The sequence below is a fragment of the Callithrix jacchus genome, chromosome 2 (assembly GCF_049354715.1).
Source record: "Callithrix jacchus isolate 240 chromosome 2, calJac240_pri, whole genome shotgun sequence".
Classification (NCBI taxonomy): Eukaryota; Metazoa; Chordata; class Mammalia; order Primates; family Cebidae; genus Callithrix; species Callithrix jacchus.
Genome location: NC_133503.1, coordinates 49249205 through 49276519, shown reverse-complemented (window position 1 = coordinate 49276519; position 27315 = coordinate 49249205). Strand labels below are relative to the sequence as shown.

Genomic DNA, 27315 nt, shown 5'->3' with positions numbered 1-27315 from the left:
AGTAGAACCCACAGGAACCATGGATCTGAGTCAGAGCTTCCCAAAGTGGCCTGCCTCGGTGTACCAGCAGGCTTGTTAAAGATGCTGGGCCTCACCCCACATCTGCTGGAGTTGAATCTCTGGAAGTAGACCTGAGAATCTGCATGTTAGGCAAGTTCTCCAAGTGAGGCCACAGAGTCCAACTCCCTCCATGTGTCTAAAAGGTGAGGGAAATGGGATAAAACAGTAGAAATGGCTCACCCCCAGGTGCAATATACATTAGTAGCAAATATGGTTCCAGCCTTGGAGTCTCTTCTCCATCCAGTGCTCAGCCCCCTGGGCTTCTGAGCAGTCCAGCTTGTCTGAGGACTCCTTGTCACCTGAGTGCCCCTGTGGCTGCCCTAGGCTGGGCCTCTGCTCCATCTGGAAAAGCTCCCATTTATAACCCAGTGGAAATGATCTGGTTGACCAAGTCACCATGTATGTATGTGTGTATACATGTGTGGGCACATGTGCATGCCTGAGGTGGCGGGCACGCGTGGGCTTTGGCTGTGCATGCAAACACCCCTATTCCACCCTCCCCTGTAGGCCTTGTAAAAAGGTCAGACAGACAGGACCAGGATGTACAAACAGAACCCCACTTTATTAGCAGTTAGTTCGAGATTGTACATTAATGGAGGAAGGTCTCACCTTTAACACAACCCAAAACGGCTGGTTTGAGAGCCCTCATCAGGTGAACTGGGTAGCGCCCCCTCTCCCCATTCTGCCCACCCCCCCATGAGGGAAGGAAACCTCTGCCTGCTCCCCTAATGTGCCCCCCACCCTCTCCAGTCGGCCCTCTCCTCTCCCAGGAAATGACATGAATTTCATGCACAAATTACAAAAGGAGCCCTCTTGCTAATAACAAAAGCTAATACAGTCATAGAAAACCCTCTCCTCCCTCATTCCCCTCCAGGGCCAAAAAGAGGAAGAACAGCAGGGACGAACTTCTCAGGATAAAATGCAGCCAGTATCCCCCAGGTTCTCAGCATTGACCCCACATAAACCCTATGCCCATCCCTTGGAAAAACTGAAAACTCTCCAGCCATCTGAGCTTGCGAGGGCATCCAGCCCAGTGCTGGCAAGCCAGGAATCCAGTGTGGCCTCAAGGGCCTGGGCAGCAGGGGGTCTAGGCCCCCCTCATCCTCACATCAACTAGAGCAGAGCTGCCTCCTTTGATGTATGAAAACTCCTGCTGTAGCCCCTATCTGCTCATTCTACAGATGAAGAAACTGAGGCCCTGGGAGGAAGCTGTCAGGCAGCTACTAAATGGAGCCAGCTGGGACAAAATCTCACAGCTCCTGCCACAGCCGGAGCTCTGCTCACACCACAGCTGTGGGAGGCACAGTTCCCCATGGAGGCTTTTCCCTGCTGCGTCCCAGAGCCTGGCTGTGCTCCAGCACACACGGACCATAGGCCTCCAGGAAGTGAAAACCCTGGGACCCCAAAACAGAGAGAGAGAGACATATGCTGTGTTTGGTGCCGAGGCCCATCCCCAGGGTCGAAGGTCCAGCCTCCAGATGTGCAGCTTCCTCCTTCCAGAGCCCTGTGTCCTTCCTTCCAAGGCCCAGATGTTGCAGCCCTCTCCAGGGAGCCCTCCCGGGCCCTCCTTGGAGCTCCTGCTCTAACGGGCCCCTCTGCTGTTTTGGCACTTGGTATAGGTGACAGTGGAGGCACATCTTAGGCAGGAGTGAAGTTGTCAAGTCAGCACAAAAGGCAAAATCCCATGGAGCCTAAATTAGCCTTGAAAGTACGGGGGATAAAATAAGTGATTATGCGACACCATGGGGAAACAATCTGACAAATGCAGAATGTGAGGTGTCAACATGACAGCAGGCCGAGGGCCTCAAAAACAACATCATCGAAAACCTCCGCGTGAGCTGAGAGAAGACCTTTCAGCATTCAAGGAGACTTAAAAAACATAGTTAGAAAATGCAATGTGTGCACCATGACTAGATGCTGATTCCAAAACCAGGCACAAGTTATCTGGGAGACAATTGGTGGAACTGAATACAGAGTGGATAGCAGGTGTCCTTGGGAAATACGTCTCATCTTGGCTGTGATACTGGGCCAATGTGCAGGAGAAAGCCCCAACTCTTAGGAGATGAAGGCTAAAGCTTTCAGGGGTAAAGTTTCATGATGTTTGCCATGTACTTTTAAATTAGGCCAGAAAAAATATACATGTACACAGAGGCAGGAAAACAAATGTGGCAAAATGTTACTAATATTAGATCTAGATGCCGGGGAGTGGGCATTCATAATTAAATTAAATGTTTGGTAAAAATTTTGTACTTGCTCTTCCCACTAACAAGCCGTGGGCACGCTCAACCTCTGCAGGTCAGTGTATCAGCTCTCATCTGCTGGGAGCAGATGGCTTCCTTAGCTGGGCCCAGAAGCACTGACTGCTCGTCTTGGGGGGCGCTCAGAAAAGGCCCATTTTTAAACTTCAGATTCATCCTCCAAACAGCCAGATGCTCCACCACAGAAGGCTCTGGAACCCTGAATGACTGAGGCAGCTGCAGTGACACTCCTGCCTGCGCTCACCCTGGGCCAAAGGGTCATGGAGGGGACCACAGGACAGACGGTGAAGCTGCCTGAACAATTTCAGCCATTTCTCTTTCCCGGTTTTGGCCAAACGCTTAGAGTGAATTGGTGGGTGTTAAAGACTAACCATGCTGCCCCATGCATCTGTGGTTTTCTCTTCTCGGAAGGGGTGTCTGTGTACCCATTAGCTGACAGCCCCTCATGCAGATTAAGTGCCTCTCCTTCCATCCCCCATACCTGCAAGTCCCAGCAGCATCTGGGCCTAGTGAGTCTTCAAGAAACGTCTGTTAGTGGGAGTAGAAGTGGCAGCAGTGACCTAGACAGACAGACTTAGAACCTGTGGCAGGTCCAGTCTCCAGGCTCACAGAAGGGCCCAGGCAAAAATCCAGATGATCTCTGCTGTCACAGGATTTCCAACTGCCTGCTCCTTCCCACAGCCAGAGGCAGAAAGAAGTGGAGCTCCTGCCCCAGGCCAGCCCACCTCTCCTCCCTTCCAGGCTCTGCAAGAGAGGCCTCCAGGCCCAGAGAGTCGTTTTCAGAACCTGGGAGCTGTAAGATCCTCACCCGCCCCACAGTCCAATCCCCTCACTGATGGATGGGAAGTGAGGCCCAGGGCTGGAACTATGAAAGTCACGGCCCCTCTCTCATGGAGCCCTTGGTTCCATGGCGTGGGCAAGTCTTCAGGAGTGTACAAGTAGACATGCCACCCTGTCCTCAGACACTTTGCTCCTCATCCCTGCTGGGCCAACGACACCCAAATTTCCCAGGCTTGCAGACCCCATTGAGAGGCACGATGGGGACACTGCTCTGTATGCCATCAAACCACCTGCAGCTGGTCCCAGGGACTGTCCAACTTTCCTCCTCCCAGCAGAGAACTGGAGAAAAGGGAATCAGCTCAGAATAGACCCAAGCCCCCGCAGGCTGGGGAAGGACCTCTCGAGAGAGGAGAACACAACAGGGATGCAAACGCAGACCTGGGAATGAGAAGGCTCAAAGGCACCCTGGCTGGGAAGGAGTGGTTTGTCCCCATATCCTGGAATGACCACGGTGTGACGGAGGGAGGGACAGGAACCTGACAGAGTAGGGTCCCAAGGATGGGCTCAGAGGCAGTGTGGCATTGGAAGAAGTGCGACAGGACTTGGAACCAGGAGACTCAGGTTCAACACTCTGCCCTGCTCCCAGCCAGCTCCATGACATCAGCCAAGCAGGCCAACTCCCCTTTCTGGACCTGTTTCATACCCATCAAAGGACCTTCCAGCCCTATGATGCTAGAGTCTTCTGAACAAGACAAGGCTCTCCAGAAAGTATTTCCTGGATGTCGGGGGAAGCGGAATTTGGCAGTTGGAGGGGGCCAGGGAGAGGCACCCCAGCCTCAGTCACTTCACATTGTTAAACGGGGGGATGGGGGGTAGGAGCAGACCCCAACCAGAAATCAGCCCAGAGATCCCACTGTCTACAGGGGGCCTGGAGACAGTTCTGTGGGCCCTGGGGGGCATTGAAGCTCTCAGGGTAGCTCCCAGCCTAGCACCATGTGAGGGAGAGGGGCGGGCCAAGCTGTTTGCCCCAGTTCTCCTAGCTCAGCCCTGGCGGCTTCCTTTGGCTGAAATTCCCTCAGGGTCACTGGACTTCCCGCAGCCTGATGTCCTGGCACCAGCTGGTCTTCCCGGCCATCTCACCACCTCTGTTTACCTGGGGTGGCCCCAGGGCAGCCACAGCACTGGGGAGGGCCCCTTCCGACCGTCTCCTCAGCCCCCAGGCCACTGAGGACACACCTTCCTCCCTGACACCTCATCTCTAGCTGTAAGACAGGATGCCCCTTGAGACTGGGGCTTACTACCACTTTGTATGACTGAATTAAAAACAAACCCAACCAAAAAAAATAGAATATATATATATACACATTATATATATATATATATATATATATAACACAGTGTGACCCCAGCACCCAGGGTATAAACTCTGGCACCAAGAAAAAAATATTAAAATACTTTAGCTTCTTAGTATTTGGGAGGTTAAGGGGGTCTCCGGGAGCCCTCAGCCACAGGGGGCTGGCAGTCTCACCACCTCGCCCATGTCTGCCTGGGCGTGAGGCTGGGAGGGTGTGGGGACCGAGTCTGTACTCAGGAACACACATACTGGCAGACTCCTGGGCCGCCTCAGTTTTTTACCACAGGAAACACCACACATGTCATATCCCAGGGGGAAGAAAGGGGGCGCAGGTGGGGTCCAGGTCTCTGGGCCCCATGGCAAGGCAGTGCCCCAAAGCCCCCACAGGAAGCCTTGAGGATGGGGTGGAAACTGTAGGAACCAGAGATTCTTTCCCCGTAACAGGAGGGTGTGACATGAATGTAGGAACCAGAAGTGGAGGCTGCATGTCCTCTCCAGTTGGTCACCCTCCCACCCAGCCTAGGGACTGACTCTGGGGACCCAGCTGGCTCTTTCGAAGAGCCTGGCTCAAAACAGTCAGAGAAATGTCCAGTCTCTCTCCCTGGTTTGGCAAAAAGGCTCTCCTCTCCCATAGTCTGGAGGACAGGGGCATATGGCAGCGAATACTGAGGGGCACCCTGAGGAAGCAGGGAGTGATAGGTGAAGAGAGGGGACATGGGTGGAACACAGTGAGGGACAGAAGAGTCTTGCAGACTCCCTCCTACCAGGAAGCGGCCTCCCCAGGAGCAGCTGGGAACGGAATGGACCTCTGTTGGCAAGGGAGGTCCCTAGGCCATAGACCCAGCTGTGGGTGCTCCGAGGTGCTTGCGGACCCGCCTGGGTGCTCCCCTGGCCCCACCAGGCCTCCACAGAGTATTGCTCATAAGCACGCGGCTGTCCCGGCCCAGCTCCCGACTCTGCAGGTCAGTCTGGCTCAGCGTGTGGCGGGACATCCCTGCTGTCACGAACGTTCAGTCTGGCTGCAGTGGCCGTGGCTACCTGGTGTTCTGGAGGTCCTCACGTAGCCAAGTGGGAAGTGTCTGGCCCATCTTGTACAGTAGCTTGGAGAGCTCGATGTTGTGCTCCCGGTAATAGTCCTTCAGGAAGGCTCGGGACTGTAATAGGAAGGAAAGCTCAGACCTTGGTGATGTGCTGACTTAAGAGTGACCTCTTCTTTAAAACCACCATGCTCAGCCAGGCACGGTGGCTCATGTCTGTAATCCCAGCACTTTGGGAGGCCAAGATGTGCGGATCACCTGGGGTCAGGAGTTCAAGACCAGCCTGGCCAACATGGTGAAACCCCATCTCTATTAAAATATAAAAATTAGCCAGGTGTGGTGGTGGGTGCCTGTAATCCCAGCTACTCAGGAGGCCAGTGCAGGAGAATCTTTTGAGCCTAGCAGGCGGAGGCTGCAGTGAGCCAAGATCATGCCACTGCACTCCAGCCTGGGTGACAAGAGCAAAACTCCATCTAAAAAAGAAAAAAAAAAAACCCACCATGCTGTTGGCACCATCCCCCATACACCTCTTATTTATCCACAATCTCCTTCTAAATGGTAGCCTCCAATAGAGAATTCCCATTTGGCAGGAGCATCATAGCTCACAAGGTCAAAATTCTTCTGATAGGGCGAGAAGAGAGAGAATTAATAATCAAAACCTGAGGCGGAGCAGGGCCAGGCACAGTGGCTCATGCCTATAATACCAGGACTATGGGTGGTTGAGGCGGGAAGATCAATTGAGCCTCGAGGGGTACATGAGCCATGATCATGACACTGCTTTCCAGCCTAGACAACAGAACAAGACCCTGTCTCAAAAATAAAAAAATTTAAAAGAAAGAGGAAAGTAGGAAAAAGAGGAACTAACAAGACACAGAGTCTGTGACCTTTTGCCTATCAACTTTTTTAAACTTCTTTTTTTCCCCTATGTTTTTACACATGCTGTTCTTACCTACCCTCCCATTCCATAAGTCCAAATACTATAAAATAGATCTCATCCTTCTAGGCGCAACTCCAGAGACCCCCATCCCTCCTTTAAGGAGCCTTTTTTACCCCTCTCAGCTTCAAGCGCCATCCCTTGTTCTGAATTCCCACAGTGCTGTGTGCCCTCTCTGACCATGCGCAGCACTCTGCCTATATTCTACTTAATGGTGTTGTGACTCATCTCCCTCCAAGACCAGGAGTTCCTTGAAGGCAGAGAACACGTCTGGCTCATTCTCAAAACCCCACAGCACTCAGCCCTTAATAGCAGGTAATCAATACTTGTTTGACAAAATCAGTTCTGACCCTCTATGTCCCAGCCCACGTTTCCTCCTCTTAGAAATACTGCCCAACAGATGCTAAGGTCATGAACATGCTGAGTGCATGATAAAGGGAAGCGAAGCCCCCCCAACCCCATACATGGGCCCCTTACACTTATGCAGCTGCCACAGGTAGTGTGTCCACCACTTACATCCAAGTCCATCTCGGGATATTTCCGGCCCTTGCTTTTGCCCAGACACTTGGTTTTTCCTCCTTCAAGCAGTTGGCACCAAAATCCTTTCTTTGGATCAAACCTGCAGAGGTGGGAAAGTCTCTGGATGGGAGCTGGCTCAGCCCACCCACTTCCCACCTTAAAGCCATGTTCATGGACCCCAGGAACGGCAGAGCCCAGGGAATCTACTGCTCCTGAACCTACATGGACTGTCAGGGGCTATGCGCCACTAGTGGGATCAAATGTGCCCTGGGCTGCACTAAATGTGCCTGCACTACTTCCCAGCAAAGGGCAGCTCACACACTCTGAGTCGCCTCGTCTCCAGCCTGAGCAGCCGCAGCCCCTTCAGCAAACTACAGCATGAGCAGTTTCCCATCCTTCAGTGTTCTGGGAAACCTTTTCTGAGCATTCTCATGCTGAGTAACTTTTAAAACAAACAAACAAGAAAACCCCAAGAAGCCTTCTGTATCCCTCCCAGTGTCAATGGGGAAAGGGGTGTTCAGTGGACGTTCTTTTGCTTTTTAATAAATTTCATCTTTATCAAAACATATGGCAACCACAGCTCCACTTAAGCATGCCTATCACTGGAGTGTTTTATTTTTTGGAGTAAACTTCAGAAATGATACAGCAAGACTGTCAACATTATCCTGCTTTCTATTTTTTTTTTATTTTTTTGAGATGAAGTTTCACTTTTGTTGCCCAGGCTGGAGTACAGCGGCGCAATCTTGGCTCATCGCAACCTCTGCCTCCCAGGTTCAAGCGATTCTCCTGCCTCAGCCTCCCAAGTAGCTGGGATTACAGACACACGCCAATCCTGGCTAATTTTGTGTTTTTAGTAGAGATAGGGTTTCTCAATGTTGGCCAGGCTGGTCTAGAACTCCTGACCTCAGGTGATCCACTTGCCTTAGCCTCCCAAAGTACTGGGATTATTACAGGCATAAGCCACTGTGCCCAGCCTTCTGCTTTCAAAGGCATTTTTGGGATATGAGATCTGAAGCTGTCACGGGGAAGGGAAGGATACTGACATCAGAATTCAGCCCTGGATCAGGAACTATTAGGAGATTCTTGAGCATGAGGACATCAAGAACACAGAATTCCCATGAATCAAGCAGGAGAACACATATTTCTGAATGGGTCACAGAATAGGTATAGACAACGACAATGATGATGGTGGTGGTGGTTGTGGTGACAAGGACAACAGCAGCTACCATTTATTTACCACTTAGTGCATGCCAAGCACTCAGCTAAGAGCTCCACATGAAGCTTTCATTCAATTCAGCGGCCTTCAGGAAGCAGGGACTATTATCTTTATCCCCAACTTACAGGGGAAACAGAGGCTTGAAAGATTCAGGAAATGGATGTGGGGCCCTAACCCAGGCATCTCCTACACCATGGCCCATGGCCTTAGCAGGTGGCCCTTTCTCCCTCAAGGTGAAGGACTGATTTCCCTTGTCCACCTTCAACTCCCACCACAGTGATGAGGGAATATACTTGTGGCAAAATTTTTCCAAGAATGGAGCCAGGGAGGGTGACTTGATTCCTCCTTCTCTTGGGGTCCCCTGATCTGAGTATGTCACTTATCTGTGACATAGTACTGGAAAGCAGCCTCTCCCAGCCCTGTGTCCCTGCAATTCAGGCTAGCACTTACTCATGGTGGGAGGGCATTCTTGACACACTTGCACAAGGCGTTGAGTAAGATTTTTTGTTTTTGTTTTTGTTTTGAGGCAGAGTTTCATTCTTGTTGCCCAGGCTAAGGTGCAATGGTGCGATCTCGACTCACTGCAACCTCCACCTCCAGGGTTCAAGCCATTCTCTGCCTCAGCCTCCTGAGCAGCTGGGATTACAGGCACCTGCCACCATGCCCGGCTAATTTTTGTATTTTGTATTTAGTATTATTAGTAGAGACAGGGTTTCGCCAGATTGGCCAGGCTGGTCTCAAACTCCTGACCTCAGGCGATTCGCCCGCCTTGGCCTCCCAAAGTGCTGGGATTATAGGCATGAATCACCACGCTGTTTGAGACCAGCCTGAGCAACATGGTGAAACCCCATCTCTACAAAACATACAAAAATTAGCCAGGAGTCGCTAATTTAACTGCCTGTGGTCCCAAGCTACTCAGGAGGCTGAGGTGGGAGGATCACTTGAGCCTGGGAGGTTGAGGTTGCAGTGAGCCGAAATCGCGCCACTGCGCTCCAGCCTGGGCAACAGAATGATCCTGTCTTAAGGAAAAAAAAAAAGAAAAGGAAAAACCTATGCTAAGAAAACTTGTGAGAATTGGGGCAGCTCATTACTGATCTAACTTACTTACATAAAACACTCTGAAAATGTTCAGCCCAGATCAAAGAAAACACTCCAGGATGGTCGGATCAGAGTAGAACAGATTTATCACCTCCCTTTTTCTTAAGGTGATACTTTTATTAATATGGCTTAAATCTATTAAGAACTTCTCATACTTGCTGACTCTAATTAACCTCTGTCTCTCTCATAATTATTAAGCCTTTGGCTTTTTTGGCCCAGGTGCCTTATCAGGGAAATAACCTGCTCAGAGGCAAAGGCAACACTCACGCCAATGTTCTGTGGTAGTCAATGGTGTTGGTCACTCCAAGGAACTTCTGCACCGTGTCCATCACTTTGGCAGGTTCTGTTCGCAGCAGTTTGCCATCCAAGACCAGAATCTGGAAAGGAGGAAAGGGCAAAAGGGGATTGGGACCTGCTTTGTCTTCAGCGGCAAACAGGGACAATAGTCACAGCAGCAGGAATGGGCCTGCTTATAAATATGGAACCCTGCACCCTCTAGAATCTAGCTCCTCCTCCCCTATTGAATGGCAGGTATCCCCAAGATCAGTCCTCTGTGGTCTCACTCCTGCTCTCCACCAGCTTCCACTGCCTGATGCCAATTCTTGTAGAGCAGGAGTGAGAGCTACCACCAAAACCCTGCCTGCCCCTCAAGTCCCTATAAACATCCCTCTCTGGCCTCTCTCTGGCTTCCAGCCCACATGTCACTCTTCTGCTCAAACAGTCCACAAGTTTGCCTAAAAGGCCTGGTATGGCCAGGCATGGTGGCTTACACCTGTAAGCCCAGCTACTCAGGAGGCTGAGGCAGGAGAATTGCCTGAACCCAGGAGGCAGAGGTTGCGGTGAGCCAAGATCACGCCATTGCACTCCAGCCTGGGTAACAAGAGTGAAACTCCGTCTCAAAAAAAAAAAAAAAAAGAAAGAAAGAAATTATCCAGGCATGGTGGCAAGTGCCTGTGGTCCCAGCTACTCGGGAGGCTGAGGCGGAAGAATCACTTGAACCCAGGAGGCGAAGGTTGCAGTGAGCTGAGATTGTACCACTGTACTCCAGCCTAGTGACAGAGCAAGTCTCTGTCTCAAAAAAAAAACAAAAAATTATCCAGGCATGGTGGTACATGCCTCTAATCCCAGCTACTTGGGAGGTTGTGGTGGGAGAAATGCTTGAACCCAGGAGGCAGAGGTTGCAGTGAGCCAAGATCATGCCACTGCACTCCAGACTGGGTAACAAGAGCAAAACTCTGTCTCACAATAAATAAATAAGTACAAGGCCTGGTATGATTGGAGAGGTATACCACCCCTCCAATCAGGCTCTGCCTCCATCACCTGACTGCCTCAGGGCTTTCTGGGTCCCGTTAGGGCTACAGGTCTGTGGTGATGGGACACAGGCTTGGGGATCTCATGTATCAACCTTGGGATAAACAGGTCTACAGTCTTTTCAGGCCAGGTGCAGTGGCTTATGCCTGTAATCCCAGCACTTTAGAAGCAATCCAAGGAAGGATTGCTTGAGCCCAGGAATTTGAGACCAGCCTGGGCAACATAGTAAGACCTTGTTTCTTAAAAAAAAAAAAAAAAATTAGCTGGGCACAGTGGTTCACACCTGTAGTCCCAACTACTTGGGAGGCTGAGGTGGGAGGATCGTGTGAGCTCGGGATGTCAAGGCTACAATAAGCTGCAATCATGCCCCTGCACTCCAGCCTGGGCAACAGAGATCCTGTCTCAAAATAATAACAATAATAAAAAAATCTTTTTATAGACCCAAGGGTCTAGCACTCGAAGGAGGGCATATCTGGCCCTGTGGCTGGTGAGAAAGAGTTTGAGGCTCTCCGCTAACCACAGCAAGCCAGTACTGTGACTGCCCTCACAGGGTCAGGGACAGGAGCTACCTGGTTGGCGTGATAGGCACTGAGCCAGCGCTCGATGTGGGTGGCATACCAGCCGGGGACCAGGCAGCGGTTCTGAAGGGCACGCAGCTTCAAAGACGCATCGGAGCCAGCAGTAATCACCTCATGGAAGGTATACTTTAGGGCCACCGGGTCGTCATGGGCTCGCTGGTGCTGCAGACAAGGAAAGAAGGTCAGTATGCCACATGGAGGGCACAAAGGAAGTAGCCTTAGAGCGACAGCAGCCTGCGAGGTGGCCAGAAGATCCTCAGCTGGACCCAGTAGCTCTGGGTCTGAGTCCTGGCTCTGCCTCTCACCATGTCCAGTGTCAGGGGAAGCCACTGCTCCCAGAGCCCCAACTTCTCCATCTTCGAAATACAGGAGCTGGACTCAAGCAGGTTTCCTGGAGAAGTTGGAGAGCCCCAACTTCTCCATCTTCGAAATACAGGAGGTGACTCAAGCCTGTAATCTCAGAACTTTGGGAGGCTGAGGCAGGTGGCTCACCTGAGGTCAGGAGTTCAAGACCAGCCTGGCCAACATGGCAAAACCCCGCCTGTACTAAAAATACAAAAATTAGCAAGCATGGCAGTGTGCACCTGTGGTCCCAGCTACTCAGGAGGCTGAGGCATGAGAATCACTTGAACCCAGGAGGTGAAGGTTGCAATTAGCTGAGATCACACCACTGCACTGTTGTGATATATAGAAGGCAACCACTCACAAATGCAATGAAAACAGCAATGTCCTGAAACTCCAGCCACACACAAATGGCTGCAACAGGCCCTGGACATGCCCTCTTTGTTGAAAGCAGAGGTTGGCAGTGTTAGAAAGGCCATAAGTGCCACTTGCACTAAAGTGAGCATTTCTCCTTTATGGAAATCAGAAGGATTGGGAAAGAGCTATAAAAGGGAGACTGGCAGGTCTGAACCACCTAAAGTAATGCCATGGGAGGTTGGCATCTGCAGAATTCACTAAGAACAGAAGTCCAGAGCTCGGGCACCTGTGCAATAGGCACTACTCCCCAGTTGCCAACCCCCTCCCCTGAGGATCACACACAGCCAAGGGCCGGGACGATAATGGTGCACAGCAGCCTCCTCCTCATCCAGACCTCCTTCTGAGACAGGCCACCACCCTTCCTCTCCTCCAGCACCTTCTCGCTCCTCCTGGGGGGAATGAGCCTCCCTTTTCCTTCTCTCCCTTACCCCTCTTGACCATGGACAGAAAAAGGAATAGGGTCTTAGATTTACCAGACTTAGATTCAAATGCCACCATGTGAAACTTACTGAAACTTGGTTTTCTCATCTTTGAGAAGGGGACACAAACATCAAACCCCTCCTCTGCCTTCTAGAAATCTGCCATGACTCTCCAGTGAGGTGGCAGATGTAGAGCAGTGTCAGTGCAGAACAGGGATTGACCCAACCTGTGGCAGCTCCCTCTCTCCCCTATGTTCCCCCAGGAAAGCAGATTGCCAGCTCCCTGCACAGCTCCAGGAGGCAGGGGCACATGGCACAGCAGAAAAGAGAAATACCCAGTGAGTGTTTCTTGGTTTTCTTCTCCTAAAGAAAAAGCCCATGAGAAAGCAGAGATCGGGGCATAAACAGAAGGCCTAGAGAACAAGAGTAAGAGAGGGAGAGAGGGCTTCCCCACAGGCTCAGGGAGGGGCAGGAGGAGAGAATTCCATGTGAGCAAAGAGGAGGCAGGTGCCAGCCCTGCGGAGGAGACCGAGGGAGCCCAGGCGGGAGGCAGCCACTGTCCCATCTGAGAAAAGAGGCTCAAAGTGAGGTGGGAAATAGCACAGATCAGTGACCAGGCCTGAAGAGGCTGTCCCAGGCAGGACAGGGGACACCTCCCTGGCAACACCTCCCTTAGGCCAGGGCCCCACTCCCTCCCCAACACCAAGCACAGACCTGGTCTGCTGGGTTAATGAGGATACTCGGGACCTCGGTCTGGACAGCAGGGTGGCTTTCTGCTGGGGTGCCTCTTGTGAATCAAAGTGCTTGGCAGTGTGGCATAATCCCAGGAATGCTGGCAGCCAGTGGAGGGACTCCCCCTGCCCTGCCATGGAAGGTCTGAAAGCATTCCTGCAGGCTCAGTGGGTTGGCGTGCAGGAAATTAAGTCAGGCCATAGGCATTAAAGAGAGTTCTGGTTCATACATGCCCCAGATAGGGGCTCGGATCCACACCCTCTCCACATATCACAGTCCAGGTAACTGCCTCACCTGGTCAGAAGCCTGCCTTCTCCACTGTGAATGGCAGTCCTGTGTCTTGTCCTCCTATGAGTTCCCACTCCCATCCCAGTGTCCAGCGAGGAAGCTACAGTCAGTATGATCCTGAGTCACTGTTCACCAAATCTAAGCTTCCTAAGATGTAACCAGCCTCCACCTCTTGTCAATGTCAGAATCAGAGGCAGGACCCTGCATGATACTAGGAGGACTGGCAGTTGGCTTTCCATTTCTGCCTGACTCCTCCACCAGGGACTCTATTCTCAGCTACCACCATGCTCCAGGTGTCTGGCTGAGGGATGGCACACAGCAGGTACTTACTAATATTTGTTGAGTGAGTTAGGAACTGAGTAACCGACGGAGCCCTGAGCCCCCCCCCACACACACACACACAGGGACTCCACCCCAGCCCCACTTACCTGGTACCAGGAATAGGCCCGGTCCGCGGGGTTGATGAGGATGGTCAGGACCTTGGCTTTGGGCAAGAGGGCTGCTGCCCGCCGGGGCGCCACTTCTGAATCAAAGTAGTTGGCGCTTTTCTCAAAGTAGAAGTCGGAGGTGGTGTTGGAGGGGATGGGGAAGAACTCCATGTACCTGCAGGAAGCCCACAGAGGGACCTCACAGATAAAATTCTTGAGGAGGGAGCTAGGGAACATGGCTGGTGGGTGAGGCGCTGGGATAGAACTTCCTCAGAGAGCAGGCAGGACACTTTGCTCCCAACCAACCAAAGACTTGCCTCCAGTGGGGATTCTGGAGGGAATGGTCTCTCGGCAGCCTCCTGGTTTCAAATTCCCTCCTTTTCAAGGAGACTCTGGGGTCAGGAGGATCAGAAGACTTGTGGGTTCGCTGTTGGTTGCAGGTCATGGGGAGTGGGTAATGCCCCTCAATCCTAAACTCTGGGATCCCGCCCCCTCGGCTGCTCCAGGCTAAACTGCCAGAGCTGTCACTCTCTCTGCCTCTAGGGGGCAAGCTGGGGCTCAGAGTGGCTCCAGAGCTGCCCCAGGGAGGCTGGCACAGAGAGAGGAGGCCTCCAGAGGGCGGGCTTTCTTTCCTGGCCTGGGGGAACACCTTCTGGGCTGCCACTGTGGCCCAGGACCTCCTGCCACTCACATCCCCTCCCAGCCTGCTGTGGGTGAGCAAGGCTTTCCAGACTAATGCCCATATCCCACCAGAGCGATGGCCACCTCTGGATGAAGAACCTCTGGAAACCAAATGAACACTCCAGGGTCCGACTTCTGAGGTTTGTGGGAAGTAAAGCCCACCCTCATGAACAGTACAGGGTCCCTATCCTATCCAGTGAGGTGGGGCTTCCCTAGGGTGGTCCCAGAGGTGGACTTCATCAGAGCATTCTGGGGGCCTGTTAGATTCCTGTAGCCCACTTTACACTGACACTGACCTACAAAATCAAACTCTTGGGGATTGGGCCAAGGAATCACGCTTGCTCTCATCTTGCTGAATTTTCTTTGCTTGCCCACGATCCTTTGTTTACAATATCTCAAATGAGAAAGCTCTGAAAACACAGGCTTTGCTTCCTAAGTTTCAGCAAAGCCATTGGCAACAAAACCTGACTTACTCCTCTTTCTCTGTGTAAATATTCACATACTTTGCTAGAGACGTATTAATGAATTTGCTAACAGGTTGCTGCCCAGGCATTACTGAAGATGTTACTAAATATGTGGTTTCACACCTTATTACCTTTCTAAAATCTGAAAATGTTGACTTCCAATAATCCATCTAGCCACAGTAGATTTTAGATAAGACACTGTGGACATGTTAGAAATATAGGTAGATATGGCTGGGCCCAGTGGCTTACACCTGTAATCCCAGCACTTAGGGAAGCCAAGTTGGGAGGGTCACAAGGTCAAGAGATCGAGACCATCCTGGCCAACAAGGTGAAACCCCATCTCTACTAAAAACACAAAAATTAGCTGGGCGTGCTGGCTTGTGCCTGTAGTCCCCACTACTCAGGAGGCTGAGGCAGGAGAATCACTTGAACCCGGGAGGCGGAGGTTGCGGTGAGCTGAGATCACACCACTGTACTCCAGCCTAGTGAAAGAGTGAGACTCCACCTCAAAAAAAAAAAGTAGGTAGCTGGATGGATGGATAGAAAGACAGATACAGAGGCAGACAGAGTGATGACATGCAGATAAAAAAGATAAATACACACAGAAAAATACCAAAAACAGACAGAAGGCCCATAACCTCTCTACCCAGGGAACAGGCTGACATAAAAATCATAAATAATGGTAACACATGTACAAGGTTTAAAAAGGCAAACTTTGCAATCCATGCACGTGATGACTGGGTGTTCACACCCATGTGTGAGGTGCGCCCACGTCAGACTTTGTTATGATGTCAGCACATTATCTGCCTGACATGAAAATTTAAAAAGGAAAAGAAAAAAAAATAGCAAATAGAGAAAGAAGCAAACTGAAAAGCTGGAGAATAAAACTGTCTCTGTTCTGGCCCCCACACCCTTAAGGGACCCTCTGCTGGGAACTTCTATAGAGGTAACTTCTGCAGGCTCCGGTGGGAAGCAGCAATCCTAGTGACTTCCCCACGTGATGCCCAAAGACTGGCAACCTGTCCCCGAAGAGCCCACAAGAACACCTCTGCTGTAGTCAGCCACATGTAGTGAGGAGGGCCAGAACATTTGTGTTTCAGACCCTGGGAACTTGGATGAATCCTCCTCCTCCCCAGGACTCAGGATGTCTCCCTGCAAGCAAGGGAGGGGTGGACTTTGGCTTCAGCATCTCTGACTACAGGCAGCAGAGCAAAGGGGCAAAGGGGCAAAGGGGCAAAGGGCTTCCTCATCAAGTGTCCTGTCTATGACAACACTGTCACACCATGACTCAGGGGTCACTGAACTTTGTCCCTGTTTACAGGAACTTCAGCTGCATGTGAGCAAGCTCCAGCTGCTTCCTGCTGTGCCCATAGCAGACTTGTGGGAGGCCCCAGGATGGCCTTCCCGTCCTGCTGTGGACAGAAAGGCCAACTCACCAGTCGATGCCTTTGTGATAGTTGTGGCCATTAAAAAACTGGATCTCCTCAAAGGTCTCAGAGCTGGGGTAGTTGCTGCTTAGGTCCGGGTGCATGCCCAGGAACAGGTAGAGGGCAGTGGTGCCTGTTGGGAGGGGAGACAGCTGAGACCCAGAGCCCAGCACCCAGCCAAAAGATAAGAGTCTGGGTTCTGAGCCTAGCTCCCCATTACCCACAGTGGGGATCCTGGGAAGGTCTCTGCCTTTCTCTGGGTCTTAGCTTCTTTATCTGTCCAATGAAGGTGTCTACTGCAGACATCACTAATCCATCACAGCATTCTTCACTAAACAAGGACTTGGCCTCAGAATCCTTCTCACCACTGTACTCTGGCAGCCTCAGCATCCCGGAAGAGCTGGTCCTTTCCAGCTCTGGGCCTCTGTCCTCTTGGCACTTGCTAGGAGCTCAGGGAAAAGGGAGTCTGTAACCCTCTAGTTCTGTTAATGTGAAATTCTTAAAAGAACTAAGAAATCTAGTTCCCTTGTCTCCTCTTCCCAATACCGTCTCCTCACTGCACCCTGCCCTACCTCCTCCTCAGGGAGTTCATTCACTTTCTGTGGTATGAATATATGGTTTACATGCTGTAAGACAGCTCAGAAGAGAAGGAAGCTGTAGAGTTTGGCAATTCAGAGTATATGTTTCAGGGCCACAGAGACCGGAGTTCAGGACCTGGAATTGCCATTACCTAACTAAATGTGTTAAGGGAAGTCACTTGACTTGTATGAACCTTGAGTTTCTGTCTATAAAATGGGAGTGCCCATTTGTGCCTTGCAGGGTTGTATGGGTGACAAATGCTTAGCAATCATGTCACTGCTTCTCCTCCTGCACCTCTGGCAGACATGGCTAATTGATCACAGTCCTCTTTGTGCCAGTTTTGCTTGGCACTACTCAAACTTGCAAAGCAACTGATCTGGGCTTCTCTGCCTAGACTTGGAGACTCCCAGGAGGATGTAGGGAGAGCTCCCTGAGGCTCTGTATGGTTCAGGATAAATAGAATTCCAGCCTCCACCTTTCCCCTCTATACTGACAGGCAATCTGTGTTCACCCCAACTTCACTCCTACTTCCTGGGAAAGACAGAGCAAATTATCAGGGAGTGGGGCCACGGTGAGGCAGTCCTCAGAATTCTGTGGCTGAGACAGCAGGTAGTTGGGGAAGCTGGGTCAAGAGCAGAGAGACCTGCCTGTTTTCTGGGGGCCAATGATGAGGAGTTTTGGGAAGCGGTCACATGTCTTCTCCTTGGACCAGATGTCTTTGTGACGTTTGTCCTCGCAGGGATCCTAAAACAACAGTGGAAGGGACGTGTGGGGCACCCCAGAACCCAGTAAGCAGATTCCCACTGCGGGTGGGTCTGTGGCCCTTACAGCTCATGTCACATCCCCACCCCCAGACACTGAGCCCCTGACAGGCAGTCTCCACTTGTGCTTAGTTTCACGTCCCCCAAAGAGCCTGGCAAAAGGCCCAGCCCTGTGCTTAGCACATAATAGGAACTCATAAGGACTTGCTGAATTTAACTGGACAACCTGCGTCTGAACCATGCAGTCAAGAAATGTTTCCTGTAAAGTTTAGTAAATCTTTTGGTAAATGTTTAGTAAATATTTTAGGCTTTGGGTATGAAAGCTTCCATTGCAACTACTTGACTCTGCTGTCACAGAATGAACACAGCAACAGACAGTACATACAAGAGTGAGCTTGGCTGTGTGCCAATAAAACTTTCTTTACAAAACAGGTCTCCGCTGGATTTGGCCCATGAGTCACGGTTTGTGGACTCCTAGTCTGAACTATGAGACTGCCACCAATTCCAGCTTCTGCTTCTACTTTTTAACAGCCCCAAGGAGCAGATTTTCCCAAAAACTGGCCCCCAATCCCTCCCATCAGTCCCTTTTCCTGCTCAGAGCCTGCTGGAGTTGGAAGAGACATAAGAGATTATCTAAGAGTCTGTCTAAGACAGGGCAGTTACTTTCTATACTTTGTCTGCCCTGTGTTCACTTGGAGTTTTTTGTTGTTTTTTGTTTTTGAGACAGGGTCTCACTCTGTTGCCCAGGCTGGAGTACAGTGGCATAATCACAGCTCACTGCAGCCCCAACCTCTAGGCTCAATTAATCCTCCCATGTCAGCTTCCCAAGTACCTGGGACCTACAGATGGACACCATCATGCCCAGCTAATTTTTGTACTTTTTGTAGAGATGGGATTTTGCCATATTGCCCAGGCTGATCTTGAACTCCTGGGTTCAAGCAACCCGCCCACCTTGGCCTCCCAAAGTGTCAGGATTCCAGGCGTGAGCCACTGTGTCCAGCCCACTCAGTTTTTTAACACTTTTTCCTCTCCAAGGCTATGTATGACTGTGCACGCATGTAGGTCTGCATGGGGAGGTATGCACACATATGAACATGCATGTGTGGGTGCACAGGACTGAACGCACAACCCTGGTGAGTAGAGGGGTGCCTGAGTTTACATGCGAGTGAGAGTGTGAGGGCATGAGGGCTCAGCCTTGAGTCCGTGTCTGGAGTGTGCACCTGTGAGAGGTACCATTCGCCCCCTGCAGCAAGGTACCCAGCCCCCCACCTGCCAGAGTGGGTCCTTCTCCTCGGAGAAGATCTGGAAGTACTTCTGGGCCAGCTGCACAGGGGGCAGTGTCTGCAGCCGGAGGTTGGTCCAGGAGTGCAGGAAGCGCACCAGGTGCTTGAAGGTGTACAGGCCCAGGCGGTCATTCCCATAGTTGGACAGGTGCGTCATGAAGATGCTGATCTGCTCCAGGGGAGGGCAGGAGAGAGGCAGGGCCCATCAGTGTCTGAGCCACCCTCACCCCTAACTCTGACCCTTCTGACCCTGCCTCAGCTTGCAAGGCCCCCGATGACCAGTGGAAGGTAAGCTGGGCTGTCAGCAAACTTGCTACATGTACTTGGATGAGGTCTGCCCCAAATCTTTGCATTTTGTTTTGTAAATGTGAGGGGTGTGGTGTATGGAAGATAAAGAGTACTCAGCCCACAGAGCTGAATAACAACCACCATTTGATGTTTATTAAATATTAGAATAGGGATAATTGTTTGCATTTTACAAATAAGAAAAGCGAGACCTAGAAAACTGAAATGCAGTTTATATATGCGTGTGTATGCGTATATACGCACATGAGCAAAGACTGAAGGTAACATCCCTAAAAATGCCAACACTTTCGTATTAAAGTGCATGATTAGGAAAGGAAAAAAAAAACCACGCTCAGATTCTTTAGCCAAGGTGACACAACAGAGGCAGGACAGGGCCAGCGCTGGAGAGTGGGTCTCCCAACTTCCAGGCACTCACTCATGCCTCCCCGCCCTTTCCTGTCTGCAAGAATCCTGTGTCAGCTGTAGACGGGCTGCTCAGCAGCCCCTTCTCACCAGCAGCCATGGGCTGTGGAGCACTCACAGGATTGAGGAGCACGGTGAGGAAGAGCTCGCCCCCGTTGATGATCTTGTCCAGCTCGCTGGAGCCGCCAGGGTACTCATTGTAGAAGATGGTGTGTGTGAAGAGGCCACAGGTCTGCCGCGGGAGAACCTGAGGAGGGGTCAGGGGAGAGGAGCTATGGTGTCTCCTGGGATGAAGGTGGTGAGAGGACTCTTCCTGAGAAGGAGGGCCAGCTGCTCCTCAGAAAGGCAATCTCCCATGTGGCCACACAGCCCCCACCCTTGGGTGCAGCCTGCAGCACAGCATGCCCCACAGTGACCCACAGGACATTGCCATTTTACAAACTTCACTGCTATTCTCTGCACAAAATAAGCAGGCCTAAAAGTAACAGAGTGGAAATGTTTCTGGAAACTTGGACTGCTGCAGCCATGGTCTCTGCCTGGCCCTCTCTGAAGCAACTCTCCAAGCCCTCTGCAAGCCCCCTCACAACGTTCAAACCTCACCTGGTGACACTCATTGTCACATGCTGGCTTAGCCATTTGTCGTCTGTCTCCCCTCACAAAACTGTGGGCTCCAAGGGATGAGAGAATGTGCCTGCCTTGTCACCACCTCATCCCTGGAGCTCAGGGCTGAGGAGCTGAACGAGTGCCTGGAGTTCAGCACAAGGGCCTGGTGCTGAGGTCAGCGGCTGGACAGATGGATGGACTGAGGGACAAACACATGAACCTTGCCTACCCATGGCTGCCCCAGCTCAACCGATGACAACTCATCCTTCCAGCACTCAGGCTAAAACCCTGCAGTCATCTTAGAGTCCTCTCTTCCTCCCACCCCTGCATCCAGCTCATCTAACCACTGGCCTAACTATTCTAAGCCCAGAGTATGGCCACGTCCCAATGTCGGATCCTGGCCCAAGCTGCTGCCACCTCTGGTCTAGAAGACTGCAGTGCCTCCTAACTGGTCTCCCTGCTGCCATTTTTGTCCCTCATAGTCTCTGCTCCACACAACAGCCAGAATGACAGAAATCCCTTTCAAAGATGAGTCAGATCATGCTCCATTCAAAACCTTCCCATCTCAGCCTAAAAGCCCATGGCCATCCAATGGCTGGCCTTACATGGCCCTATTGATCTGGTCCCTCACCCACCCGTGACACATCGACCACCATCCCTCATTCCCCTCCAGCCGTGCTGGCCTCCTATTTGGTCCTCAAACACAGCCAGCACAGTCTGCTTCAGGCTTTGCACTTGCTGTTTCTCTGCCTTGAGTGTTCTTCCTCATGCGGCAGGAAAGCCCACCTAGCCACCTTATTTAAAGCAGCTTCTCCTCCTGCCAGCACTCCTTCCTTCCATTCCCGGCTTCACTCTGTCTGTGGCACTCGCCACCACCTGAGCACTGTGTACTTTACACACGCCTGAGCATATTGTCTGTCTCCTGCCACTAGAATGTCAGGTCTGCAAGGGCAGGAACTTTCCTCCGTTTTATGCACTTCTGTGTTCCCAGTGCCTAGAAAAGGGATAGATACATGGTAAAGCCCCAGAAAAAACAAATTTTTTTTTTGAGACAGAGTCTCACTCGTCACCCAGGCTGAAGTGCAGTGGTGCAATTTAGACTCACTGCAGCCTCGATCTCCCAGGCTGACCTTCATGCCTCAGCCCTGCAAGTAGCTGGGACTGCCGGCATGCACCACCATACCTGGCTAATCACCAGGTATATTTTTTAGTAGAGACAGGGTTTCACTATGCTGCCGAGGCTGGTCTGAAACTCCTGGGATCAAGCAATCTGCCCGCCTGGACCCCCCAAAGTGCTAGGATTACAGGCGTGAGCCACCACACCCAGTCAAGAAAAAATTTTTAATCAGCAAAAAGACTGTAATGGAGCCCTGCCCCACATCCTCATCAGAAACCCCTTTTGAGAATGTTCACTGTTCTATAATCCTCTGTCACAAAAGCAAAGAAAGAGTTCATGAAAGGGGCCAGAGTAGCAACCCACCTTCCCTGAGACAGAGCCATGGGTGCCAGAGGAGGCAGCAGAAGCTGATCTGCATCCCCTAAGCTAGCAAACCAGAGCCACGCTGCCCAGGACAGCATGTGCACACACATGACAGCTACCTCCTGGGCTTCCAGGGACCCACTCACCATGATGCCATTGTGGATGAAGCCACGGCGATAGCGGGCCGGCTTCAGGTGGGGGTACTCCTCCGTGCTGGTCACGCGGATGTTCCACACCTGCTTCCAAGCCTCATACAGCTGCATGTGCACGGGGTACACGCCCGAGTGGTGGGGTGCCACTGCATACCCCATGTCTGTGGGAATGCCATGCTCCTGGGGAGAGGATGACCAGGGCACTGTGAGCATAGGGGTCCTTCCCTTTGGGCCTTATTCCCCCTTTGTAGAATGGGAGAGGGAAATCAGAGGCTAGTTCGGCAGGGCTGCTGGTCTGAGCCTTCATGGTACAGATGGAGAGGCTGAGGCCTGGGAGGGCAAGAAACGTGCCCAGAATCTCAGTGCAGGAAACTGGCAGAACTGGGATTAGAACCCAGGTCTCCTGACTCTCGGTCTGTTGCACATGCCCCTAGCACAAAGGACTCAAGTACCCTGTAATGAGGGACAAGGACAAGGCCCTTTCCTGCCTTCTCTTCATTCTACCTAGAACCCAGGGCTCATTCCCTCCTCACTGAGCACCTCTTCCAGCTTTCCAGAGACTCCCCTTCTAGTAAGAGCTTGGGCTCAGGAGACAAACAGCCTGAGTTTATGTCCTGGCTGGACCTCTTGGTAGCTGGTATGACCTCCCTGAGCCTTGGTTTCTTGTCTATAAAGGGACTATTCTCTTGAGGCTTCAAGGAGACAGTGGCTAAAAAGGCAGCTCTCCCTGGGCCCTGGCCCAGAGATGTTCATAAAAATCCATGAGAGCAGGCTGCAAAAGCAGCAAGAGGCCAGCAGTCTGGACCTCCAGCCCAGCCCTTAGCCCATCCCGCTCTGCCCTGCAGGGAATCTTACTCACGACAGCGAACTTCTTGTTCAAGGCCATCTGCTCGGCCAACACAGACTGATTGTGGAAAAGGTGGGGCTGCATGTGGCTCCACATGTGGGGGAACCACCAGAACTCCTTCACATACGACAGCAGCAGATCGTCCCCAGCATCCTCAGCATCGGTACCTGCAGCGGCACAGGCAGCTCAGTCCCGCACACTGGGCCTTCTAACCTAAGCCTGGGCCTGGGGATGGGAGCGCATGGCCACAGCCCACCCAGGAGCTACCTGGAAGTTATCTGGGCCACAGTACAGGAGAAGACAGAGCCGCAGAGCCCTGAATTCTGGTCTAGAGTGTGCCCTTGACTCAAAGAGCAAAGGCCAAGAGCACCTTCTCTCTAGATCCTTGGACCCATCTGCACAATTTGGGGTCTGGAGTCAATGATCTCAAGGGTTTCTTCTACCTCTGACATACATGCTCTGATTCTATTCCGGTGATCCAAATTAGGTCACTTGTCTTTTATCTAATGATCTGTGGAAACTCTTTGTATATATACAGGATGTCTGACCCTCTATCTCAGATGTATTACTATAACCATCTCTGATACACTAAGGATTAATATAAAAAATAACCAGGCCCACTGGCTCATGCTTGTAACCCCAGCACTTTGGAAGGCCAAGGTAGGAGGATTGTTTGAGCCTAGGAGTTTGAGACCAGCCTAGGCAACATCACGAGACCCCATCTCTACAAAAAGATGTTTTAAATATTAATAGCTGGGCATAGTGGCATGCACCGGTAGTACCAGCTACCGGGGAGGCTAAGGCAGGAGGATCGCTTGATCCCAGGAGTTCAAGGCTGCAGTGAGCTATGATAGCACCACTGTACTCCTGCCTGGGTGACAGAGAGAAAAAACAGAAACTCACTGCAGCCTTGAACTCCTGGGATCAAGCAATCCTCCTGCCTTAGCCTCCCCGGTAGCTGGTACTACAGGTGCATACCATTGCGCCTGGCTAATTTTTGTATTTTTAGTAGAGATGGGGTTTCACCATGTTGATCAGGCTGCTCTCAAACTCTGACCTCAAATGATAAGCCTGCCTCAGCTCCCCAAAGTACTGGGTTTACAGGTGTGAGCCAAATTGCCTGGCCAAAAAAAAAGAAAAAGTTTAAAAAATAATATAATAAATATAGACAGACAACCCAGGATCACTCTCATTTGGCTTTAGGGCTATGTTGCATATACTCCTCCATCTGCTGAATTGTTGGCTAAAATGGTTTTCTTAGAATTCAAGACAGGCTGCCTCACTGAGGCCTGGGCAGAAGGCAACTAGGGGGAATGGTCACTGCAGATGACCAACTCAGGGGCTGTTCCTTCCTGCCCAGTTCCTGAAGGACAGCAGATGAAGAACTTGAGAGAGTCTCAAAGAGTAAGGAAAGTGTGCACCAAGCAACCTATAGCCCTCGCCCTCAACCCTTAGGACTCTAAACCCAGGACGCTGGTCATCTGAGGCGGGTACAATTACAGGGCATCTTCGCTTTCTATGCTACATGTTTCTGTAAGTTCAACCAGTTTCTTTTATAAGCAGAAATAATACACATAATTTTAAAAGGTAGGAGGGAGAGATAAGAGAGAGAAAACATCCCAACCCAGGACAGCACAGCCTTAAAGGCCAGGGAGGGACAAGTGGCCGCTGTTGTTGTCCCTAGATGGCCTCTGCCTGGGCTGGGACTGCTCTTGTAGGCTGTTGGCTTGTTGCGACGGGCAGGGGGCGGTGTGTAGGGTAGTCACATCTGCCCCTAATGTGGGCCAGTAAACCCACCTGCTGCCCTCATGGATGGGGGCTTTGAGGGTTTGGGTGCTGAGGAGTCTTAATAGTTGCTAGTGAGGGCAGGGGCAGGCCCACTTACCTGTGTGGAAGAATTTCCCTGAGTAGCCCAGGTTGAAGGTGAAGTTCGGGATGTGTGCACGTAGTTCGTTCTGTGTGTCAAACAGGGCCTAGGACAGGCAGAGGAGAAAGGAAGGAGTGAGGGGAAGCCAGGAGCTCCCTGCTCCTCCCACTGAGGGCAGTGAAAAAAATGTGGAAACCCCTGTTCAAAAATTATAAAGAATGTTGAGAAGGCAACAGCAGGTATTAAACCATATAATGGGCCCCTCTGAGCAGGGGCTCTGTGTGGCTGCACAGATCAGATACCCTTGGAGCCAGCCCTATGCTGCCTTCCCCCAGGCCTCTGACAAGGGAAAACCTAGACTCTCACCAAGCTCTGCTATGTGTCCTTGAAAAGTCTTCACACCCCTCTAGGCCTCAGCTTCATCAAATGGAAAACAGGGATGATATCTCCCTCAGAGGGCTCTTGGAAGAATCAAGTAGATAACCACATATATCCCAGCTACTTGGGAGGCTAGGGCAGGAGGATCACTTGAGCCCAGGAGTTAGAATCCAACAAGAGTCCAACCTTAAGACCCTGTTCTAAAAAAATCAAACAATTATAAAAAAGATATTGTATGTAAAACTGCCTGACATTGGGTAAGTGATGAAAAATGGTGGCCAATGATACGTCGTCTGTGGTCACCGCCATTGTGAGTCTGTGTCTTCATCTATCAAACGTGGAGGATTTCTCCTTGCTGATGAAATGCAAGGCTGATATTACAGGGCCATGACCTTTCCAAGGATGGGACTCTGTGTGCCCAGCAATGCAGTCTTCCCATGCCCCACATACCCAGTACTTTGCAAGTCAATGAAGCGAAAGACACTTATGAAACAAACATACAGGTGTACTCTGGGGTTAGGATGCATGATCCACTAAGCCGCTCAGAAACCTGTAAGAGCCAGCACCTTGCAAACTAAAAGTCCTGGCCCTCCCCAGGCACTAGTGTCACCACCAGCATATTACCAGGGCTGTGCACTGCCTGGTGGACATGCACGCTCCAGCTGTGTGGCCTTGGGCAAGTTACCTCAGCTCCCTGAGCCTCAGTGCCCACCTCTGTAAAATGGGACTCAGAACAATACCCACCTCACAGGGCTGCTGTAAGGACCCAAAGAAGCAATGCCCAGTGAGAGCTGAGCACAGGGACTCACCAAGCCCTAAAGAGGCAGCTGCTATTGGTTTTATTTAAATTGTGCTGTACAGCCAGTACTGTACAAGCTAATGAGGTGACATTCATGTCTCTGAAAGAAGGGTTCTGTTGTAGGCTGTGCTTGGGATTAAAGAAAAAAACAACTCTGCCCTTTCTGACTCACAAAAATGTTTAAGGCAAGTCGGATTGTGGCTGGAGAAGCACTTTGCTTGTATTTTTTATTTGTATTCTATTTTTCCATTTGTATTGTTCTACAGAAACGGCTTCAAAGTGCTATCATTCCTCTCACTTTAAAAACAGAAAAAATAGGGCCAGGCACAGTGTCTCATGCTTGTAAACCCAGCACTTTGGGAGGCCAAGGTAAGTGCAGAGCTTGACTCCAGGAGTTCCAGATCAGCCCGGGTAACACAGTGAAATCTGGCCTTTACAAAAAACTAGTTGGGTGTGGTGGCATGTGCCTGTGATCCCAGCTACCCAGGAGGCTGAGGTGGGAGGATCGCTTGTGCTCAGGATCGTTTGAGTGAACTGTGATCCCACCACTGTACTCCAGCCTGGGTGGCAGAGTGAGACTCTATCTCAAAAAAAAAATATATATATATACACACACACACACATACACGGAAAATAAACAAGAGAGAGCAATTCAGGGTTTATAGGGACACAGTAAGCACAGGAGTATGATCTCCTCAAGCTCAACCTGACCCCGGACCACAGTCTCACCAGAACTCACTAGGCTCCTGCAGGAGAAAATGAGTGTGGGTCACTGGAAGAACACCTCAGGTAGAACACGGAACAATCTGCTTTGCCAGAGGCAGCTGATGGCACGGCATGAAGACTTAGACTGGAAGGCTAAAAGCTCTTTAAACGAGAGAGCCTTCGAGAGAATGAAATTTCAGGAGGAAACACATGTGTAAAAACAGCCCAAAGCAGTACTGCTGGTACAACTGAGACGGGAGCCTGCAGGGCTGAGCCTGGCACCAAAACACCCCTCACTCCCACCCCAGCTATCCAGGCACCTATGGGAGACTCCTGGGGTGTCAGGAAATAGCCTGAAATCCTCCCATCCACCCCATCTCATTATTTTATAGCTGGGACTCAGGCATGGGAGGGGAACTGCCCGAGTCACCTAGTCCATTAGGGTCAAATTAGGACTCTATTCAAATTAGGTCTTAGCTCCCCAGACAGTGCCTGCTCCCCAGTGCCATCCATTCTGCTCTTCTCTGGAGGTGTAAGGTTCAGAGTTCACTCCTCACCAAGGCAGGGGGATGAACCCACCAGGGTCTTCCTTCTAGGCCCCAGGGCCAAACCTTACCAGTGATTTTGGAATTACTCAGAAAAGTATTCCTCTTACAAGTCTCTTTTTAAAGCCTTCTGCTAACATCAAAGACAAGCCTGGGTTTGGTGCTAATACGTTTCTAACACTTGCTAATCTTCTGTAAGAGAGGACAGGCTGTCAGCAGACAGAAGAATGTCTCTAGAATTTAATCCCCCTGTTTTGTTTTCAGT

The 27315-nt window shown here is 51.1% G+C and overlaps 1 protein-coding gene and 1 non-coding gene across 6 annotated transcripts in view; one reads left to right on the top strand and one right to left on the bottom strand.

Moving 5' to 3' along the window:
• Positions 1-603: 603 nt before the first annotated feature.
• NDST1 (N-deacetylase and N-sulfotransferase 1) overlaps positions 604-27315 on the bottom strand; it is a 70201-nt gene continuing 43489 nt past the window's right edge. For 3 of the 5 annotated variants that reach the window (XM_035288571.3, XM_054250791.2, XM_002744368.6), the window contains exons 5-16: positions 24642-24729; positions 22769-22923; positions 21904-22089; positions 19793-19921; positions 18953-19135; positions 17570-17666; positions 16353-16476; positions 13772-13946; positions 11137-11307; positions 9524-9633; positions 6940-7042; positions 604-5606 (exon numbers count right to left, since the gene is read on the bottom strand). In XM_035288571.3, the coding sequence (XP_035144462.1) occupies positions 5487-5606; positions 6940-7042; positions 9524-9633; positions 11137-11307; positions 13772-13946; positions 16353-16476; positions 17570-17666; positions 18953-19135; positions 19793-19921; positions 21904-22089; positions 22769-22923; positions 24642-24729 (1641 nt within the window). In that variant the 3' untranslated portion in view covers positions 604-5486. The remainder of the gene's footprint in view (positions 5607-6939; positions 7043-9523; positions 9634-11136; positions 11308-13771; positions 13947-16352; positions 16477-17569; positions 17667-18952; positions 19136-19792; positions 19922-21903; positions 22090-22768; positions 22924-24641; positions 24730-27315) is intronic. The other 2 variants (XM_054250798.2, XM_078363037.1) reach the window with 1 other exon arrangement.
• On the top strand, positions 15628-15729 carry LOC118151991 (small nucleolar RNA U13). Its single transcript, XR_004740376.1, has one exon. It is a non-coding gene; the product is annotated as a small nucleolar RNA U13 (small nucleolar RNA).